At 43.6% G+C, this 16,450-nt stretch overlaps 1 protein-coding gene across 1 annotated transcript in view; it reads right to left on the reverse strand.

Moving 5' to 3' along the window:
- SCAF4 (SR-related CTD associated factor 4) overlaps positions 1 to 16,131 on the reverse strand; it is a 76,336-nt gene extending 60,205 nt beyond the window's left edge. The window contains exon 1 of the mRNA XM_065405019.1: positions 16,058 to 16,131. Coding sequence (XP_065261091.1) covers positions 16,058 to 16,087 — 30 coding nt within the window. The 5' untranslated portion in view covers positions 16,088 to 16,131. The remainder of the gene's footprint in view (positions 1 to 16,057) is intronic.
- Positions 16,132 to 16,450: the final 319 nt, after the last annotated feature.

The raw sequence follows: 16,450 nt of genomic DNA on the forward strand, positions 1-16,450 counted from the left end.
AGAATAAACAAGTACATGCTTGTTTCCTTAACTAGATTCCTAGTGCAGAAAGTATTTTTCTTTCAACAGCATCTTCCTTCAGGAGCTAGTAGCCCAGTAACATAGAAAAGCCAGCCACCACATACAGCTGTTGAATCCATTCTCTCTGTGTTATCATCAGCCCTTTGAGACAGATAATTTTTAACCCAGGAGTTTGGATAACCCTTCCACGCAAGGCAAATTCCAGCTCCAGATTGGCTTTAACCAGTCAACATTTCAAACCAATAGATACATTCCAAGCTAGCATCCATCTCTGGCTGCCGGGAAGGATTAGTATGGCTAACAAAACATTTCATGTCACCTGCTAGTTAGCTTCACACAATGAATGTGTTTCTTCCCTTTATCATTTTGAAGCTCAGTCTCTTTTTTGCTAAATTATTACACATTCCTTCTTTGAAGTCACTGTTGGCTGAACAAAGAGAATGCCAACACTGATTCTCCTGAATGTTAACATAAAAATATTGAAAGACAAAGTAACCATTAGCATGGAGATTTCTAAATTGTGATCCTCACACCTGCCCTTCCTGGTAGGGCATAAGAGCAGATTCTACTCCCTTGAGGCAGCTGTGGCCAGGAGGCTGACAGAAGGAAAGAAGAGTACAAGGAGCCATGTTGTATAAAGGAGCCACCTTTCTTCCCATAGACCAAGGAGGAGTTGTTCCAGCCGAGAAAGCAACCAACCTCCCATCATGAGTGCAAAAGAAGCCTGTGTCAAGGCACTGTCCTCAGGAACAGCAGTTATTTCAGGAGTGTAATAAAAAAACAAGGAACTCAGGGAGTGCAGAAGGTAGCCATGGACCCAGGAGGAGGTAGGAGCCAGGCCTGAAGATCAGGAGACTGCTTCTAGAGACTGATATGATACAGCTAGGAACCAGCGAAGGATCCAAGGAGCAGGCAAGCACCCAGCAGGTAGGAAGTGGGAAACCAAATATGAAGAAGTGTATGAGGTAGGAGTTGATAACATGGGGCCATTATCTAAGGAGCAAGAGAAGCAGGAATTGAGGCCTAGTAAAATAATCCAGGAGAAAGAAAGAAATGAACAAGGGCCTTGAGGAAAGCAGGGCTGGGCAGAGGACTTGGGAATACTGCCTGTGTTGCTGCAGATAGCACTTCCCAAGCAACAACAGCATGAACAGAGTGAAAGTGATGAGGATACCACAAGCAATATTCCCAAAGGGGACTCTGAAAGTGCATACATGGGGAAATTGGGGGTGGAAAGATATGGATCAAATTTAAATGCAAGTCTAAATTAATGAAGACAAGCTATTTTAAAAACTGCACCTACAATTTGTAACTAGCCCTTGGGATGGAATAAACAAAAATCTGTTTCCTTCCCTAATAATTTTCACATACCCCATTAAAATAAACACAGTGATTTGCAATTTTAGAGTGGATTGTGATTGCTAAACTGTGGAAGTTAAATAAAAATGTGGCAAAACCATGTTTTAAAGAAAAAAAATCAAATTGTGTGTTTACCAACCTTGTTAGTACCCCCTTAAATTTGTTTTGGCGTAAAATCTCACTGTTACAACAGGGATATGTTACAATAAGGTTTATGTCCTTTCCACATATGTGAGTGGGAATGTCCCGCTAAACTTTGGATCTTTTGTTATATACACTGAACCCAAATCAGGGTACATGCAGAAAAGTTATATTGTCACAAATCAGTAGAGAAGAGCATCATTCCAATAAAATTACCTACAAGAAATGTCAAATTTCTCAATTTGAAAAGTGTCTTAAAATTCAACATCTTAATCAGTTTAAGAAACAGCACTTGGATAACCATGTAAAAACTGAAGTTTTTACTTTTTATGGCAATGAATATTTAATAAAATTAGCCAAAAAGACACCAATTTAAAGCTTTAGAGAGTACTTTAAATTGACTACTTCATAACAGGGATCTTTCCCTATAATCCTCTCCCCCAGGCAACTGGACCTAAAACAGTAGATTTTCCTCCTTCCTCACTCTGCAGTGGAGCCAATCATATTCTATGTGGATCACACTTTAGGTTTCATAGCTGTTCCCCAACCCCATCCACAGCTACTGACCTCATGGACTAAAGAAATGAAAGGTGGAGCCAAACTCTTCTCAGCATGTTCCATTTCCTCCCCTCTCCCCATGGTTGCTTGGAGCCACAGATACTCAGTTTGACAAACCAAAGCCACACCTCGAATCAAGCTGAGGCACTGGGGAGGGAACTGAGTAACAAACAAAAAAATACCCCCGTCATCTAGGATGTTAATAAAAAAAAGTCAAGGTGAAGACAGAAGTAAAATGAAGCTGCTTTATTTTAAAAGAGATACTGTCAGCCTGAAGACTATGGAGGGTTGAAGTATTATAGCCCTGCTCCTGAATTCTGCTGATTTCAGTGTTTTTAAAATATGTGTTTCTCTCTCCCATTTTATTGTGGGGGCGTTTCGCACAATAGGGAAAACTGACTATGTACAAATGCTGTCAAATCCATGAAGTAAAAAGCTGAAAAGAAAATTTCTCTAACCTTTCACTTATTAGTAGTCTTAATTGTTACTAGTAACAATAGTAGGAAAAGAATGTGATTTTTATTTTGCACAGTCTCAAATACTATCCCCAAATTAGAGTTTAACAGGAAATTCCAAAACTTATTTAAATTTGAAAGTCAGTGTGTGGTGGGAGTACAGCAAGCATGAGAGCCTTTCTACAGACAAGTGAAATTAAAGCCCTGCTTTTCTTTTTTACTGCTACTTCTGCAACCTACTGTGCTATGAAAATGAAAGCAATATTAAATAGCTTACTGAACTTAAACCAGCTGAACGTAAAGTACTTAAATTCATATGCAATCCTGCATACTCTTCCTTAAACTGTTAGCAAATAAAGTGTTCGGTAAAATATTCACAAAACCAATGCTCACAAAGCTTAGAAGGAGAAGAGTTACCACCTCATTTTCCAGGCTAATAAATACAACCAAACAAGAGGAACCAAACTTATGAACATTACTGGACTTTTAATAGGTAATGTCAAACAGGCAACAGTCATACTGACTAACTTACAAATGTCAATATCTGTGCAAAAGGAGGAAATAATGTAGGGAATAATGGAGAATGGACTAGATGACCTACCAGGTCTTTCCTAACTCAGCGTAAAAGCTGTCCAGGCTCACATCCAAAGCTTGAAAAAAGTACCCGACAAATTTCCCCTCATAACAAAGTATACAAGAATTGCATTAATTTCATTCCGCAACTTATTTTGAGGACCTACTATGTTTGGAAGCAGTAGAGGAGCAGTGTTCTGAGACAAAGGATGAAAAAGAATTTTTTTACCCATGGCCTGATCTCAGAACCCCAAGGAAAAAGTCCAACTCTGTACATAGCAGATCCCAAAAAGAGCAGCAAAACAAAACGTAAGAATTCTGTCAGCTTTCCTCTGCCAAAAACTGTCTTTTGCCGACAAAACTGTGGAGCTATACACACCGCAATGCCACTTTTGGTGACAAAACTCTTCAGTTTTGGCGACAAAATAAAACCACCTCGATGAGAGAGAGTTTTTTTTTCAGAAAAGTTAAAGTGACAAAGCATCAGTGTACACGCTGCCATTATGTCGACATAACTGGCCTCCCCCAGTATCCCACAATGCCTGCCGTGACTGCTCTGCTCATTGTTTTGAACTCGGCTGCCTTGCAGACATGTGCCCCTCTTCTTTCAAAGTTCTGGAAGCTTTGACATTCCTCAGTGTGGGAGCTCACAGAGCAGCTCAGGAGGCTGTGGGAGAACTAAGAAGGAATCAGAACCATTAATGTGGAATGGTGGGGCTTGTCTACACTGGCAATTTACAGCGCTGCAACTTTCTGTCTCAGGGGTGTGAAAAAACAGGTGACCAAAGCCCACAGTTAAGTCAAAAACATGAAGACCTGGGAGAAGGGTCAGAATCTGGGGGGGAGCATGGGCTGTTATAGTAGAAATAAGGGAGAGACAAGACAGAACTGGGAAATCAAATTGGTATCTTAGATGTCTGTATACTAATGCGAGAAGTATGGGGAATAAGCAGGAAGAACTCGAAATGCTATTAAATAAACACAACTATGACATAGTTAGCATCACGGAGACTCAGTGGGACAATATGTATGACTGGAATATTGGTATAGCTTGCTCAGGAAGGACATGCAGGGAAAAAAGGGAGGACGTGTTGCCTTATATATTAAAAATGTATTCACTTGGACTGAGGTTGAGATAGAAATAGGAGACAGACTTGTTGAAAGTCTCTGGGTAAGGATAAAAGGGGTAAAAAACAAGGGTGCTGTCATGGTAGGGGTCTACTACAGACCACCAAACCAGGAAGAAGAGGTGGATGAAGCTTTTTTTAAACAACTAACACAATCATCCAAAGCACAGGACTTGGTGATGGGGGACTTCAACTACTCAAACATCTGTTGGGAAAATAACACACCAGGGCAGATTATCCTGTAAGTTCTTGGAAGGTATTGGAAACAATTTTTTATTTCAAAAGATGGAGAAAGCTACTGGGGAGAGGCTGTTCTAGATTTGATTTTGACAAATAGGGAGGAACTGGTTGAGAATTTGAAAGTGGAAGGCAACTTAGGTGAAAGTGATCATGAAACGGTAGAGTTCATGATTCTAAGGAATGGTAGGAGGGAGAACAGCACAATAAAGACAATGGATTTCAAGAAGGAAAACTTTTGCAAACTCAGGGAGTGGGTAGGTAAAATCCCATGGGAAGCAAGTCTAAGGGGAAAAACAACTGATGATAGTTGGCAGTTTTTCAAAGAGACATTATTAAGGGCACAAGAGCAAACTATCTCACTGCGTAGGAAAGATAGGAAGTATGGCAAGAGACCACACTGGCTTAACCAGGAGATCTTCAATGATCTAAAACGCAAAAAAGAGTCCTACAAAAAGTGGAAACTCGGTCAAACTACAAAGAATGAATATAAACAAATAACACAAGTATGTAGGGACAAAATTAGAAAAGCCAAGGCACAAAACAAGATCAAACTAGCTAGGGACATAAAAGGAAATAAGAAAACATTCTACAAATACGTTAGAAGCAAGAGGAAGACCAAGGACAGAGTAGGCCGTTATTCAATGAGGGGGGAAAGACAGTAACAGAAAATGTGGAAATGGCAGAGGTGCTTAATTACTTCTTTCTTTCAGTTTTCACCAAGAAGGTTGGTGACAATTGGACGTCTAACATAGTGAATGTCAGTGAAAATGAGGTAGGATCAGAGTCTAAAATAAGGAAAGAACAAGTCAAAAATTACTTAGACAAGTTAGATGTCTTCAAATCAACAGGGCCTGATGAAATGCATCCTAGAATACTCAAAGAGCTGACTGAGGAGACATCTGAGCCATTAGCAATTATCTTTGAAAAGTCATGGAAGACGGAAGACATTCCAGAAGACTGAAAAAGGGCAAATATAGTGCCCATCTATAAAAAGGGAAATAAGGACAACCCGGGGAATTACAGACCAATCAACTTAATTTCTGTACCCAGAAAGATAATGAAGCAAATAATTAAGCAATCAATTTGCAAACACCTAGAAGATAAGGTGATAAATAACAGTCTGCATGGATTTGTCAAGAACAAATCATATCAAACCAACCTGATAGCTTTCTTTAACAGGGTAACAAGCCTTGTAGATGGGGGGAAGCGGTAGATGTAGAGAGAGGTGAAAACATTATCTTGACTTTAGTAAGGCTTTTGATACTGTCTCACATGACCGTCTCATAAACAAACTAGAGAAATACAACCTAGATGAAGCTACTATAAGGCAGGTGCATAACTGGTTGGAAAATCGTTCCCAGAGAGTAGTTATCAGTGGTTCACAGTCATGCTGGAAGGGCATAACTAGTGGGGTCCTGCAGGGATCGGTTCTGTTCATGCGGCCCGCGAGCCCCTCACAGTCTCCCCACCCTCCCCCAGTGTTTACCAGAGCGGTGGCCGGACGTGCACCGGGAGCAGGGCAGGCTCCATGCCTGCCTGCCCTGCCCCCACACTGCTCCGGGAAGAGGCTGGAATGTGGGGAAGGAGGGGCAGAGGGTGCTGTGTGTTTCTGTTGCTTTAGGCAGCACCCCCAGCAGCTCCCATTGGCCGGGAACGGGGATCCGCGGCCAATGGGAGCTGCTGGAGGCGGTGCCTCAAGCAACAGAAACACACAGCCCCTCTGCCCCCCCCCTCCCCACGTTCCAGCCTCTTGTGGGGGCAGGGCAGGCAGGGAGCCTGCCCTGCCCCCGGTACGCGCCGGGCCAGATCCTCCCCCCCCCCCCCGAATCCCTCCTGCAGCCGAACCCCCTGCTGCACCCTGTTCCCCGACCCCCGCCATACCCTGCACCCCTCCTGCACCCCGACCCCCTGCCTCACCCCTCACCCTTCCTGCATCCCAACCCACTGCCCTGAGCCCCATGCCGCACCCCTCCTGCGCCCCGACTCCCTGCCGTACCCTGCACCCCTCCTGCACCCTGACCCCCTGCCGCACTCTGCACCCTGGCTGTACCCCTCACTCCTCCTGCACCCCACACCCCAACTCCCTGCCCTGAGCCCCCACCACACCCCACACCCCTCCTGCACCCCCTGGGGGCAGGGAGGGGGCAGAGTTCGGGTGGGGATTTCAGGGAAGGGGCTGGAATGGGAGCAGGGAAGGGGTGGGAAGAGGCGGGGCAGGGGCGGGGCCTCATGGAAGGGGTGGAATGGGGGCGGGGCAGAGGGCGGCGGGGGGGTGTGTGTGTCAGTAATGCGGCCCTCGGGCCAATGTACTAGTCCTCATGGTCATTTGAGTTTGAGACTCCTGGTCTAGATAATACTTAGTCCTGCCTTGAGTGCAGGGGACTGGACTAGATGACCTCTCGAGGTCCCTTCCAGTTCTATGATTCTAAGAGCTGCTAGTGTGGATGCGCTCTGCCAACATAAGGAGCACAGATAGTGTGGACATGCAACAGTGGTTTAATTAAAGCAGCATAACTTTTATTGATAACTCCGCAATGTAGACAAGGCTTAAACACCAGCAGCTGACCTTTGTCAACAAGATATTGCCTTTGAACCCTCTACCCCCAACTTTGATATTGACTACTGGCTACTAAGTTTCTGGTGATTTTTTTCAAGCCTTGTTTAGGGTCAAGAGAAAATAGTCCAACATATTATAGATATCTTCAGCAGACTATCAAAGAATGTTCCTAAGTGAGTCTAAGTTTTCCAACAAACACGTTGAAGAAAATTTCTCCAAAAGCAGGTCTTCCATAGTCCATGTATACTGCCACTTACCCACAAGTTCCAAATCACCTTCTCTAGCACAAGGAAGTTTTAATTTAAGGCAACTCATCAAGGAAATATAATGAAGCAGACTTTGAAAGCGTTTTCCCACACACACAAGTACATCAACTACAACGTAATATCAAAGAGCAAGGAAGTAGGGGACAATTCCAGAAACAATGATAAAGATAGACCACTTTTTTTAAATTTTGACAAGGAACAACAGAGGCAGAAATACCAAGAATCCCCATATGAAGATAGGGCAAAGGATAGTGGTAAACACTGAAAGTTTTTAAACTGAAGTTTGCAAAGACAAGAAAAAAATATATATTTGGGGCTGGGCATGATCTTTAAAAAATACAAGTACCACATACACCTGTATCTTTTGGGAAATACCAAATGTGAGAAATAATTATACATTTTGCGATACTACTGAACAGAACCCTGTTCAGGTTCAGTAGCTTCCACCAGTATTAAATACCATGGCACACAAACATGAAGCTGTGAAGGTTTGCAAACTGCTTTAAGGAGCTCAAACAATTACCCACTTTTCAGAAAAAGAGGTCTGTGTCTGATGTGACAAGTCTCAAACTTCCGAGTTAATAGTTCTTCACATCAATATCAGTTACTTAATTGGCCAGCAGCAAATGCTGAAAACTGGGCATCTAAGACTAAGAAGAATGTCTTTCTACATACACAGCCAGGGCCTGACTTTCAAAGGAACTGAGCACACACAACTCCACTGAAGCGAATGAGCAATATATGCATTGAGCACCTCTGAAAAATCTTTACCTTTAGTAATAAAATCAACCTACTACATTAATGTCTCAGCACCTGATAAGATGTAAAGCAGGGGTAGGCAAACTATGGAACGCATGCCAAAGGCGGCACGCGAGCTGATTTTCAGTGGCACTCACACTGCAAAGGTCCTGGCCACCGGTCCAGAGGGCTCTGCATTTTAATTTAATTTTAAATGAAGCTTCTTAAACATTTTAAAAACCTTATTTACTTTACATACAACAATAGTTTAGTTATATATTATAGACTTATAGAAAGAGATCTTCTAAAAACGTTAAAATGTATTACTGGTACGCGAAACCTTAAATCAGAGTGAATAAATGAAGACTCGGCACACCACTTCTGAAAGGTTGCCGACCCCTGCATTAAAGTATGTGTTCCTATACAGTACTATGCTGTTGCTTGCTTGACTGCTTGTACGGTCTTGTTCTAAACATATAAATAAGAAGTCTTCATAAAAATTAGCACATAAGGAATCCAAGAACAGATTTTTTTTCTACAAGTGTGTTGAATACATTTGAATTACAGTTAGAAATATTTTTCACTGACAATATTATAGGTTATTCAAATACAATTTTAGATATTTGCTCATATGCCTATGCAAAATTAACGGAATATTTGCAGGAAGGGATGGAGGAGGAAGGAAAGAAGAAAACAACAAAATACTTATGCTAACAAAGCACCAGTAATACTACTGGATTATCAGACTGAAAAGGTCCAGCTAGAGATAGACATAAAAAATGAATGGGTCCAGGGTCTACCTGCTGGCTAGAAGCCTGGTCCTTACCCTACCACAAATCCCCAGAGCTACTGAGAAAAGAGAAATGTTGGAATTCCTACAAAATTTCTGCTCTTGGGCTGTGGCTCAGAGGATCCATCATTAGTATCAGCCTCTGATATGTGAGCTGTGAAGCTTAGCAACTACTAGCTGCTGACAAGGGTAAGAGACCATCATAAACTGCACAGTTGTCAGTTTATGTTCTTTGGAAGATGAAGCCACAGCCTAATTTGTCCAGCGATAAATCAAGGGCAGTCTAGCATACATGAGACTTAGTCCACTAAAGTATTCCTGCTGACTAGAAGGATAAACTCACAAAGTTAGGAGTCCATTTGGCGCAAACTTCTTTATAAACACTTTCAAATGGAAATGAAAAAGTATGTGGGAGAGGATTTAGTTTTGGTATGAACTACTTAGTTCAGTAGCCCAAAACCTGAAACATTATCTGCCTACTAAGATCAATTTATTAATTTCTTTCTACCTTCATAAATCTCCTACTCCCCTTGAAGGTTGCTTCTCTTCATTTCCCCATTTTTTTTTACTTCTGCTAGTCTCTGACAGGATCCTCCACCTTTCTTGTTCTCTGTCTCTTGTTCAGAACGAATGTGATCCTTCAGGATCACACTGATACTGTTCCTTCAGTTGCTCTGAAGTGGCCACTAAAGCAATGCAAAGCACCTTCCTTACCCCAGAAGATGAATTTGCTGCTGCAATAATCTCAGTCCTGGTAGTACAGTAAATGAAGGACCAAGCTTAATCCCAAATTCTGATGTACTGCAACTATCATACCCTTCTAACTGCATATATTTACTCCTCCTCTTCCCTTGCACCCCTCTCCCCTCAATGTACATCCACTGCTGCTGCTTATGCACTCAGAATAACCCCTAAGGATATCTGGAGAGTAACACTGGCATGATCCCAGGCTATGCCTACACAGTGCCATAGTGCGGACTACAGAGGCATGAACTGCAGAGTGCACCAGAGTTGTGCTTTAACTGCCCCATGTGGATGCTACTGCTGCAAACTAAAAAGTACCTAGTTCACATTAAGATACTCTTTGGTGTACTCTGCAATTCACACCGCTATAGTCTGCACTGAGATGCAGTGTAGACAAGCCCCTAGCCTGTTTCACTCTACTGCCCTTGCAGACATGGGAAACATGCTTTCTGCAGGAGCAACAAAGGCATGACCTTCAACTGCCTTTTGAACCAAGATGGCCAGGAGAGAGAAACAGCAATGTTAGTCTTTCCTCCTAGCATCAGAGATTGGTAACTGTGCCTCTCCTGCTCTTTCATACAACAAAGTATAAAATAACTAGGACTGCATCAGTTTCCATATACCACTGCACTAGCTGGGGAAATATTGTGCAGGATCTCTCAGGGTATGGAGTGGGGGGAACAGAACACAGGAAACCCATGTTTCTGTACCAAGTTTAAAACCTTGAACGCAGACATAAATCACTGACAAAAACTTTGTCAACGTGAAACTAAGGTTGCCTGGTGGTATATCATGCCTTTTCAGAATGCCAGGTTCAGCAAAAAACAGAAAATAAAGCATTAAGGTGCTTCAAACTCAAACTTTTGAAAAGTGGGAAATACAGAGGTTAGGCACACACCTACATAACCTGGACTCTGCTTTCTCTGAGTGATGCCCCAATATGCCCATAACACATTCATGCATTCTCTTTTGCATGGTACCTAACAGGAGCTACGTACATCTGCTCTACATTTAGACACACAGCTTACCCTACAGAAAGAACACTTCATCTGCTAAAATCTATAACCCCTTCTCCCTTATGCACAAGATGCCATGTAACATTCCTTTAATTAAATCCACAGATCACACTCATCTCCCACCAGCCTGTGCCCTGCTACTGACAGAACCTACATGACTCAATACTTGAAAGGAGGAATATTGGATCTCTCAGGGTATACATGCATCTCTTTCCTTTGCACTGACACCCTACTACACGGGCACAGCCCTCCAGATCCTCTCATATCACAATCACAGCTCTTCCAAACTACTCCAATTAATCCCTCCACTATTCAGTACAGCTACACCTAACACAATGAATGCAGCTGAAATGCATGCAGATAATTCCCAGAAGCTATTGCCAGCACAAAGGAGGGGAGAGTTAAAGTTGTGGTAGTCCTTACTTACTTCCTGCTTTTCAGAAGTCTGAGTTTGAAATACTTGGTTTTCACATGTTTGAGTTTTGCTGAACTTGACTTTCTTGAAAGGCACAATACATCACTGGGCAACCTTAACTCTATGTTAATTAAGTTTTTTGCCAGTGAATTTTCTAGTTTTTTCAACAGAAAGAAAGAAAAACAAACAGAAAGATGTGTCATTGGTAAGAGTTGATGGTCGTTTAGGCAACTGTATTTATCATATAGGTTTGCTGTAAGGATGCTACTGTGGCCAGGTAAGGATAGTACCTAGTTCTTACATGGCACTTTTCATCAGTAGATCTCAACACCACTTTCCTAAGAGGATAATGTCACTATTCCCATTGTACAGATGGGGAAACTGACACACACAGAAATTACATGACTTGGCCAACATCACCCCTACCACTTTGTTATTGTGGAATAGGAATAATGGTCATGCTCTAAAATGTTTGGAGTGTGTAATTGCTAACAGGGACGGTGAAAGAAGTCTCACACATGTTATATGCCCCCCAAAGTTGAGTTTTATTACACAGTGGTTACAGTAACTTTAAGGACCGGTGAGAGAAAATTGATGTGTGTGTGTGGGGGGGGGGGAATAGATAACACCCCAGCAACATATAGCCCCCTCCATCATTTCCAGCTCACCCTCCCCTTGTTGTCCCATCGAGCCATCAGAACTTCAGAAGCCAGGTATGCACAAAAAATGCTGGTAGAATCTGTGAACTTTAATAAAAACATTTTTCAGGGATGCTGTATCTTGGGAACCTCTTGCTCAAATGACCCCAATTTGATTCACTGTCCCCACCTCACATCCCCATGAAGCACAGGAAAAGTCAAGCCAACACAAGTACATATGTGGATTTTATAGCACTCAATCATCTCAATCTTAACTGTAGAGCACCGATACTCCACACCTCCCCAACCCTAAACCCTCTCTCTTGCTGTGCCACCCACCTCCATGTCACCACTCCCAGTGTCTGACCTCCTGCCACCCTCAATGCAGCTCCACACCCCTATCCCCCCCACTCCTCCGCTCCCAAACCCCACTACCATCCCAGCAAGCATTTGCATGCAGAATTTATTTTCTGGTTCAATACATTTCCCCAAAACACACCTGACAGACATACTTTAGCAACATGCCTCCAATCTTTTTCAGATTTCTGCTCTAGGTCAGACTTGAACTCACACTGGCTGGGTGTAGCTCTGGCTCAATGGCTACTGTATATCCCCTTTAGCTACCCAGCTGTAGTGAAAACTTGCTGGCCAGTAAGCCTGAATGTTAGGCATATGCCTAACTAGAGAGCTGAACTCTCTTGCTATTATTTTCAATTTGCTCCCCTCAAGGGGCAGTGGATTCCCTGCAATAGCTGGAGTACATATCCTGCAATGGAGACCATTTTGGGCACGATCAGTTCCTTGGCTCTGAACAAAAATATGTTGGCAGACTCCATCAACCTTTAGAAAAGCTGTTTTTTGGGGGGAGAAGAGATTTTATCTCAGTATCCCGCATGATCAAATTACCCCAAATTTGGATCACTTACTCTACTCTGTATCTCCACAGAGCAAACCAAATTTCGAGGCAATCCAAGTAACGATGCGGATTTTAGAGCATTTAGAAGAGTCAGGCTTTAAACAGAAAGCTGTTCTAACTTTAATTATAGCAGAGCTAGCATTGCACTATAATACTGCGCTCTTCATGTAAGGAAATAATGCTAGCTGATAACAGGTGAGTGACTAGGGAAAAGATTGGGAGGAAAAGATAGAGGTACACTGACATTGCAAAATGAGATCAATTATTAGCATAAGATTGCTATACTAGATCAAATATTCAATTGTCTGGTCAACTGCCCAGGTATAAATAATAAAGAACTAAGCTACAGTTGTAGACAAAGAAGAAATGCCCACCCAAGTATCCATTCTCTTCATTTGCGGGGGGGGGGGGGGAGAGGAGAGAGGGGTTACTGACTTGAAGTACAGTGTCTTTATCACCACCCTGAGTCACATGTAGAAGTGAGTGATGACACCGCTTGGTTCTTAACAATCATAAAATTATAACAATGCACAATTATCAGTCTGTTGGCTCTTATATTACTTCCATTGGCAAAGCTGAGTACAGAAGCTTAGGCCAAGTCTACACTAAAAAGTCAGGTCGACCCAGCTACATAACTCGGGGTGTGAAAAATACACACCCGAGTGATGTAATTAAGCCAACCTAACTCCCTGTGTAGACAGTGCTAGGTCAATGGAAGAATTCTTCCATCGCTCTAGCTACTGCCTCCTGGGGAGGTGGATCAGCTACGGAAGAACCCTCCTGTAGCACGTCTACTCTGAAGTGCTACAGCACTGCCACTGCAGCATTTCTAGTGCAGACATGGCCTTACTGTGCAGAGGCCTATAATAAGCAGTACTGGTCCCTAATTTTTATAATTGCTAAATTAACCAATTTTTTTTTCAAATTCAAAAGCTAAACCTACACTGCCAAACCAAAATATAACCGAATTGAACATTGGAAAAGAAACATTACATGCTTTTTTCACATGGGTGTCAAGGTCATCTTTTTCGTATACTAGTTTTCTCAAGAAATGTGTTAGTAAGATTTTGCACTTCAACATGTTACCCATTAGTTATGCTCACTATATGTTTAACTACAAAACTGTATACTTTAACAAAATTCACAAATTCTAATTCAGTGTTTCAGGAGTACCTGGTTCAAACTAGTTAGCTGAAGGGTAATACACTACATTACTGGGCTACCAAATACCACCAGTTGGCAATATCTGCTCAAAATTTGAGTAAAAATATAATAGGCAGAATAACTGTTTGTTTAGCACAAACGATGTGCTTATTGCTGTAGAAAATTTAGTGTTTTCCCAAATCAGTTTACAATCCAACATACAGATATAGATGAAAGGACAAACTGGGAAGTTCAGAGAAGGGATTAAGAGCCAAGTTTTTTATTTAGTTTTCAAATATATAAACTAATTCCTTGTGGGCATCAAAAGAAAGCCAGGAAACTAAATGTTGAACTGAACAGATGAGTAAATCCCATTGAGCATAAAGTTAAGCAACTGCTCAAGTGACTGCAGAATTGGAACCATACAGAATAAGCCATTTGTGAGGGAAATCATATTAAAATCTCAACTGGATACATTTTTTAATACAATTTAGTCTTCACATAAGTTATCAAACTGAAATTCTGCAGAGTTACCAGAATTTCAAGTACTCTTTTTTTATTCTGTATCCAGAAGTAAAATATTGACAGAGTCAGGCATCATACATTTACTATTTCTTGGGCACCCAGATGTGTTATTTAAGACATATCCATTTTGAATACATCGGAATGAGATTACTTAAAATACCAAGAGATACTGATGGTTATCTAAATTAACACATTTACCTAAATCATTTGGGTCAGCAAATAAAATTTGTATACTTATATGAGTGGCATTTTGTCCAATATCAGCAAAGTTAAGCCGTACAAGGAAGCAATATAATGAGATGAATGAAGTGGCAAGCACTGCTAGTATCTCCACTGATATTTAGACAGGTAAAAGCTATTTCTGTCCTACATGCTAATAAGAGTAGAAAGCACATCATATGTGCAATCTAACTCCAATTAATTTAATTTAGTAGATTTCTGTTTAAAAACACCACCACTGAAATGCCTGAAATGTGGAAAATGGATAGCCATCAAACTGCCAATTGTGTCAAAATAAGGAACGTGTCAATTTAAATGAAAAGTGCTGGTTAAAATTCACACTCAAAATTCACTCCTTAGCTATGGAGTTATCTGTATTGTTTCAAAATGTAAAGACCCCACGAATAGAATAGAAAAATCATACCATAAAGAGAAAAATACAAAGTCAGTTATTGAGTAAAGGTATGTAGATATGTAATTGTGTTCATAATGATACTCTAGTCTAGTGCAACTGACAAGCAGATGCAAGGAATGAACTTTACACAGCATGACTTTATCACATGAGAGCAGTCTGCCATTTTTACTGTTTCTGTTCAGCAACCACTCATAGCACACTAACCTTCAAAATGCATTACACATTCTGGAATAAGTCTTGCAAACCTTACATTTAAGATAGGATTAGATTTGGCAGGTTACTTGCAATGAAAACACACTACAATTAACACCTTGTGTAGCCCTAAAATGATTTGCAAGAACATTCTATGCACCAAAACTTATATTTAAAGTTCTCTCCAACTACACATTCATTTTAAATTTAGGTGGGGAAAAAAATTTAGACATCAGGATCCGGCCTATTTTGATGTCCAATTTGGAAGACACAATCGCTGGTATATTATTGCCTAGCTAGAGAGTTTTCAGATCAGGCAGAGTTGCAACAAGCGGAAGCAGCCGAAAGAAGAGTGACGGAGATGGCACAAGGGCCTTCCATGCCTCAGGAAAGGAGACCGGTCCCTACTTCTCCCCACCCGCCACATGCTTCATTTCGGGGCTTGTCACCTGACCCTTTCCCCAGACGCTGCTCAGCACCCACACACGGAGAAGTTCCTGCACGATCGCAGGCAGCCCCTTCGTTTGGGGCTGCCCAGCCCGTGCTATCGGCCGCCCGTTCACGTGGTCGCTTCCTCCCCCAGCGCTGGCAGGGAACAAGGCGCCTCGGCTGTGAACCGCCCGGCCCCCGCGGGGCGCAGCGCGCCCGGGGTAACGCCTGGGCGCGAGGGCCCGGCCGCGCTCTCCAGCTCCCGGGCGGCCCGCGCGCTGTGCGTGCGGCAGGGAGGGGGAGGGGGCGGGGGCGGTGATCCCCCGGCCTCTCCCGGAGTAACGCGGCGCTGGCCGCTCCTGGGCCGCCCGGCCTCCGTCAGACCCAGGGGGCCCGAACAGCCTCGGGAGCGAGGGGAGGCCGCAGGCCGGCCGCTACCTGGGTCTCCGCGGAGGCCTCGGCCGGGCCTCTCCCTCGCCCCGGGGCCGGAAGCAGCGGGGCAGGCGGCCGCGATAACGGCTTCGTGATCCCCAGAACCGATTCCCGGGCCCGGCCTCCCCCCGCGCTCCCCGGCTCCCACCTCCTGGTTGAAGGCGTTCACGGCCTCCATGTTGGCGGCGGCTGGTGCGGGTGCCCGCGGCGGCGTGAGGCGCGCGGGGGGGGGAGGCTCGGTCCCGCTCAGGGGCTCCGCGCTAACATGTCCGTTCGGCGGCGGAGCTTTGCGCGCAGGCGGCGTCTCGCTGGCAGGGCCCCGCACAGATCGTCTCTCCCAGCGGGATGGCGGAGGGAGCCCACGCCGCGCACAGCACCCTGGGATCGCGTAGGCCTCCCGGCCCCGCGCCACCCACAGGAGAGAGCGCGCGCGCGGCGCGGTTGCGGGGACGCCACGTGACCACCCCCCTCCACTGTTACTATCCCGAGCCCCGTCATGTCAGCAGCGGCCCCGCCCCCGGGGAGAGGGGGCAATGGGCGG

The sequence above is a fragment of the Emys orbicularis genome, chromosome 1 (genome assembly GCF_028017835.1).
Source record: "Emys orbicularis isolate rEmyOrb1 chromosome 1, rEmyOrb1.hap1, whole genome shotgun sequence".
Taxonomy (NCBI): Eukaryota; Metazoa; Chordata; order Testudines; family Emydidae; genus Emys; species Emys orbicularis.